The following is a 6,415-nucleotide window of genomic DNA, read 5'->3' on the forward strand; positions in this document are numbered from 1 at the left end:
TAATACACACACACACACACAATTTAATTTTTTAGTTAAAGTTTATATTATTTTAAGTAATGAAAGACTTTATGGTTTTAGTTAACTGTAATATCCCCGGTTGACACTGTACAAACTCCACCTGTTTGTTATTTTTGTGTTATTTCTGTGCAGTCTGCCAAGATCTTCAACTACGCCAAATGGAAAAGAACGTGCAACGGCATCTTCGTGGTATTTGCTGCTGTCTTCATAGGCACGCGACTCATAATCTTTCCATTTTGGTGAGAATTGCATGTATGACCATTATTTCCAAGCTCTGATAAAGAGTCTCAGGTGTATTTTACATAGCATGCATGCATTATTTGTTTCTTTCAACTGATATTAAAAACTGTCTCTGTTGTCTCGTATACCTTTATTCCAGGATCATTCACTGCACGTGGGTTTATCCACCAGACTATTACCCACCATTCTTTGGATATTACTTTTTTAACTTAATGCTCGTCATCCTGTTGATGCTGCACATATTCTGGGCGTATCTGATTCTGCGTATGGTGAAGATGTTCGTTTTCGGAAGTGTAAGTTGTTCTACATTTATATTTGGGAATGTGTTTATTTTTCAAAAATTGTCTTGTTTGTATTGTCTCACATTACAGTGGGTTAGCAAATAATTTGGGGTAGTCATTTTTGAGATTTCTCACTGTACATTTGTAAACCCTGGGGTTTCTTTTTGCTAATTTGTTTATTAGCATCAATTGGACAAATAGGCTACTGTATGTGACTTGTGTTTATATTTGCTTGTGCATCTGTGTAAATGCTGTGATCAATCTGCTCTTCTCAAGTCTGAAACTTGAAGGCAAACTAATTTAAATTAAACGCAGATTAACTGTTCAACATGTTCTGACACTAAACTGAACGTTTTTGTGACTGTGCAAAGCTCATGAATATTTAATTAGGCAAGCAATTAATCAGTTTATGATTGGTTGTCTGTTTCTAAACGACTCACTGTTACATTCTTTTTATTTTTATACCTTTGGCACCGCAGTTCGTTGGAGCAGAGCTTTATAACCCAGGGTTTAAAGCATTGCTAACCCCTTTTTATAAGTTATAAGTGTGAAACGCTGCTTTACTCAGGGTTAAAAAGACATTAACCCAGGGTTAAGCATTGTGTGAGAAACCCTGAATTCATTATAAAACCATTTATAAGATGGTGGCAGGTGCAGCGGATTTGAAAGACTCAAAAATAAGCATAAAATGCGGTGCATCTATGCAGCTCGTAGGTCATATGTTATTAAAAAATACCATTAACACTGTTACCTTACCACCCTCGGGCTAGTTATCAATCATCTCAACTGACATCCCAGCTAACAAAAAAAGGTCCCCAGGACGTCCCCTAAATGGCCTCTGCGAACGTCTCCCGGACGTCAGCGTGTAGGGTCCCCTTTTACGTCGAGCGGACGTTCGAAACGTCCGGGGGACGTCCCCTGTTTGCTGGGATGGTATGACTAACAAGTCATACAACTCTGGCATATGTGGAGTCGGAAAGTTCTGGATGCTCTGAACTATTTTATTTTATGAGTTCCTGACTAAAGCTGTTTAAAGGAAACATTGTCTATGTGTTTACGCTGTCTTGTGAGCTGGCAGAGTTTCAGTTATGGCACAGTTTTCATTTATTGTCACTCTTAAATGTCCTATTGTGAGTATTATTGCATCAGCACTGGCTTTACTGGTTTAGTTAACCATCTCATAATACTGGTTATACCAGTGTGGGTTGGTAAACATGAACACATATGGTGTGTGTGTTTTTAAATGCTGGGTGAATGATAACACAGTCCTGCGTCTTGAACAAAAACTCTGCTGATTTGCATAAAAGGCCTAATATTCCCTGATATTACCATAATACAAGACTTCTTCACCTTACAAATGGCTGTGTACGTGGCATAATATTACTTAAGATATGAGTTCTGACAATGACTGACGCTTATTGTGGAAACTCGTATTGTCTCCTGCTAGATGACCACATTGGCCATTTGAAACAATGAATGAATTTATGAGTGACATTTTCTTCTCAGAGGAAGACATTTCTGCATTTTGGTGTCATGGCTTCAACATGAAACATTAATGCAGTGATTCCTGCATCACTATTCAGGAGCATCATTATGAAAATATGTAATATAAAATATATTTTGATGAAAAAATAATTTTAAGCTCAGTTGAATGATATTTCAAAATAGATACAGTAATATATAAATGTTTGGTGTCAGTGTTTTTGAAAGAAGTCTCTTCTGCTCACCAAGGCTGCATTTATTTGATCAGAAATACAGTGAAAAATTTTGAAATATTATTGCAATTTTAAACGATTGTTTTCCATTTGTATATATTTTAAAATGTAATTTATTCCTGTGATCAAAGCTGAATTTTCAGCATCATTACTCCAGTCTTCAGTGTCACATGATCCGTCAGAAATCATTCTAATATGCTGATTTGCTGCTCAAGAAACATTATTAATTTATTTGTATTTAAACATGTATTATTAGTAGTACCAATGTTGAAAACAGTTTTGCTTAATATTTTTTGTAGAAACCACTTTATTTGTATTTTTTTTAGAATTCTTTGACGAATAGAAAGTTCAAAAGAACAGCATTAATATGAAATATGATTCTTGTGTAACATTATAAATGTTTACTGTCACTTTTGATCAGTTTAATGCATCCTTGTTGAATAAAAGTGTTTATTTTTTTACAATTTTTTTAGTGTGTGAATAATATTTTTGGACAAATAGTGTTATTTTTGTTTAAGTCAGAGCTCCCCGTTGCAACAGCAAGATCCTGTAGGAAACACTGCTTTGATTCATGTGAAACACACTAAAACAAAACCCTACATGATGCATATCATGACAGTTTATGGCAGACAAAGCCATGCTGCATGAATTATACTCTAAACAGAAACGATGACACAAGCTTTGTAACGGTGACTGAGATATCCAGGTCTGTGCCATTGTTCTGTTATTTCCAGTTACACTGGCGTTCTGATTAAAATAAGCCCTGCCAGCCTGTAGTTAGTGCTCTATTGTTTTCACTCCAGCTCGGTCTATTGAAAAAGGTGAGTCATAATTTGAGCGTGATTGCTCTGGCAGCGTACATGATCTCTCACAAATGCAGAGCGGATGAGGGATGCCAGATTCAATCGCTTCTCTGCTCCACGTACCTGCAGCCTGTTGCTCAAAGGGACCTAATTAGCCATGATTTAGTGCACATCAGACTGTTCAGATTCATTTGCTATGGATGATGGATTGTGTACTTGCACGTCTGGTTTCTACAAATGGCTCGTTAGGTTAATGTTTCAAGACCGGCCGTATTTTCTGATTTCAGATGTTGTGGTTTTGATTTCCAAAGTATAGGAAGTTCAAAGATTGGCTTGCTTATTGTTTGATTTTCAAATGTTTGCTAAGCTAGGATCAATAAACCTACTGCTTATGTGTGGATCATACTTTGGGGTAGTTATTTAAGCAAACTTGTATTTGAAATTGGCATGTAAAAAACACTCAACCACTAAGCAAGTAACATAGCAACTACCTGGCGTAGTTTTGCATGGATAAACATCACTCTAGTTCTGTTTTAGTTGTTGTGCTGAATATAAATTATTATTTTTTAACTTTTCCTTGCCAGTTTATGAACTTAAAATAACTGGTTGAATATTCACATCTGTGAACGACTAATTTGGTGAGTGTTTTAGGCTATTTAATTAGCTGATATTAGTGCTGTCAAACGATTAATCGCGATTAATCGCATCCAAAATAAAAGTTTTTGTGTACATATGTTTATGTACTGTGTATATTTATTATGTATATATAAATACACACTCATACAGTATATATTTAGAAAATATTGACATGTATTTACATGTATATATTTATATAATTTATATTATATATAAATATATTTAATATAAAAATATAAAATTTTTCTGAAATATATACGTGCATGTGTATGTATTTATATATACATAATAAATATACATGTGCATGTGTGTGTATTTATATATACATAATATATGTGTGTGTACTGTGTATATTTATTATGTAAACAAAAACTTTTATTTTGGATGCGATTAATCGTTTGACAGCATTAGCTGATATACATGGAAGCTAATCTCTGCCATGGAATAAAAAAATGTAAAAAAGTAATCACGACATTTTATCTTATAATCTCACTTTTTACAATTATTTTTTATACTCAAAATTGCAACAAATAAACTCGCAATTCTGAGAAGAAAAGTCAGAACTGTGACACATAAACCCACAATTGTGAGAAAAAAATAATAAAAATGAGCAATTACCTTTTTAATTTTTTTATTCTATGGTGGATAAAAAGAGTAAAACATTCTGAGTTTATATCTCACGATTCTGAATTTTTTTTTATACCCCCAATTGAGTGTCCAAATAACAATTACCTTTTTTTTTTTTTTTTTGGAAAACAGGCTTCCATAGATATGTGTATGAGACAATGATGAAAGTATAAATTGACAAATAAAATTATATGACAAATAATTTTTGTTTCTCTAAAACAATGTTTTGCATTGGTAAACACTTGTTTTGGAAATAAAAGAGCCTGTTTTAGCTGTTGTGTTGACTATAAATGACTATGTTTATTTTTAACTCCATGCTTTTCTCTAAACCCAAAATACTTTTTTGATAGTTAACCAAAGACGAGAGAAGTGACAATGAAGAAGACGAGGAAACCAGTGTGACTGAGGACAATGACGGACATGTGAAAGTGACCAATGGCTGTGGAGCAGGAGGCGGGGCTAATCATCACTGACACCTCTTTTCTTAAACTGTGAAGGACTTTGAATTGCCCTCAGGGATGTGAGGAGCCAAAAACATACATTTGATTTATTGTCACACAGAGAATATGCCAGAAACTTGTCAAAACAAATTGCATCTTTTAATAACACTGAAAAAAAAGCTCCCCCCCCGCCACACACACTTTGCTTCACTGGAGACGACTTGCTGTGTGTCTTGGCTGCTTCAAAACCTTTTCCCCCTTTCAACTAAAACTTTTTTTCATTATGGCACAAGATCACATGGGTAATTATGAAAGAACACGGCGCAAAGAAAAATAAACTCCTTGTAAGTTTTAATAGACTCCTCAATGTTTTTGAAGCTCAAAGATCACGTCACACTGGCTGCTCTCGTCGTCTGGCATCGTTGAGTTTTACATCAACCTCTGCTGTCCAACACATCCTCTAGTGAGAACTAATTTTATGTTTCCTGCAAGTGATTTTGAAGAAGAACATCTACTTTCATGTCACTTTAACCTCTTGACAAGGTGGACAGCAGACGTTGCTTTCTTTCATTTTAACATTGTGTCTACATTGGATGCATCCAACATTGTTTCTTGAAGAAGTTCACACTGCTGTAGCGAGCTTTTTTTTGTCACTGCAGGCCATTTTCAGAAACTTTTGATGGCTGGAGGTCTCTGTACTGCTGGTACTCTAGTAGGCATTTCTATGCTTCCTCGGTATCTGCACTCACGATGGCAGTCAATGCAATCTACTCAACTCAAATCACCAGCTGTCATTGAAAATGAAGGACTTCCAGTCAGTCAATAGTTAACTTCAAAATTGTGTGCCACAAAACCAGAAGCGTTATTATTAAAATAGCTAGTTTTAAAGGTGGTAATGTGTTTTAACTTTTTAATGTTAATCTTACTTGCTCCTTCAGACCAGGGTTGGGCAGATCTCAGAATTGGCTCTCTTTCATTTCATGAGTGTGAATTCTATCTGTCTGTCTGTCTCATAGACTGTAAAAAAAGATGGACGATACGTCTCCTATTCCTTCCACTATAGAAAAGTGAAGGCAAAGCATCTCAGTATGGCCGCTGCCATCTTGAGTAAATGACGTCATTTGGAGCCAGAGTCTGCGCAGTAGTGTCATGAGGTGGAGCCGTGGTATCAAACTCCCACAGACCCAATCAACCATATCGACACGCCCCGCTTTTATAGCATCAAATTACAAGCTAAAATCAAACTTATCACAAAAACGAACAATTTAACATATATCAGCGTGATAACAACTACCTTAAATGACCAAAACATTCGGTCGTTCTATCTTTCGTTCTATCTATCTATCTATCTATCTATCTATCTATCTATCTATCTCTCTCTCTCTCTCTCTCTCGTGCCAGGCTTCTGGGTCTTCTGTATAAAATATGATGTTGCTGACCTCTCCGTTCTTATATAAATCCGAGTACAGTGTTTCTGGTCTGTCCTTGAGGAGCTTTTCTTTATGTTTTTTCTTTAAGATCTCATTTGTAGCTTTGTATGGGTAAGTTATGGGGATTGATTCAGTCATTGTTCAAATATTCTGACAGTTGCTGGCAGTTTGTTGTTGTTTTTTTGAATATGCAGATATCCACTATAGTTAGGCCTTATATTG

At 35.3% G+C, this 6,415-nt stretch overlaps 1 protein-coding gene across 1 annotated transcript in view; it reads left to right on the forward strand.

Annotated features, from left to right (window-relative positions):
• The window catches only part of LOC107662258 (ceramide synthase 2-like), a 21,095-nt gene extending 15,293 nt beyond the window's left edge, over positions 1-5,802 (forward strand). The window contains exons 9-11 of the mRNA XM_016452208.1: positions 154-260; positions 401-554; positions 4,674-5,802. Coding sequence (XP_016307694.1) covers positions 154-260; positions 401-554; positions 4,674-4,796 — 384 coding nt within the window. The 3' untranslated portion in view covers positions 4,797-5,802. The remainder of the gene's footprint in view (positions 1-153; positions 261-400; positions 555-4,673) is intronic.
• The last annotated feature ends 613 nt before the right edge of the window (positions 5,803-6,415 follow it).

Source organism: Sinocyclocheilus anshuiensis, unplaced genomic scaffold (assembly GCF_001515605.1).
Source record: "Sinocyclocheilus anshuiensis isolate Anshui unplaced genomic scaffold, SAMN03320099.WGS_v1.1 scaffold579, whole genome shotgun sequence".
Taxonomy (NCBI): Eukaryota; Metazoa; Chordata; class Actinopteri; order Cypriniformes; family Cyprinidae; genus Sinocyclocheilus; species Sinocyclocheilus anshuiensis.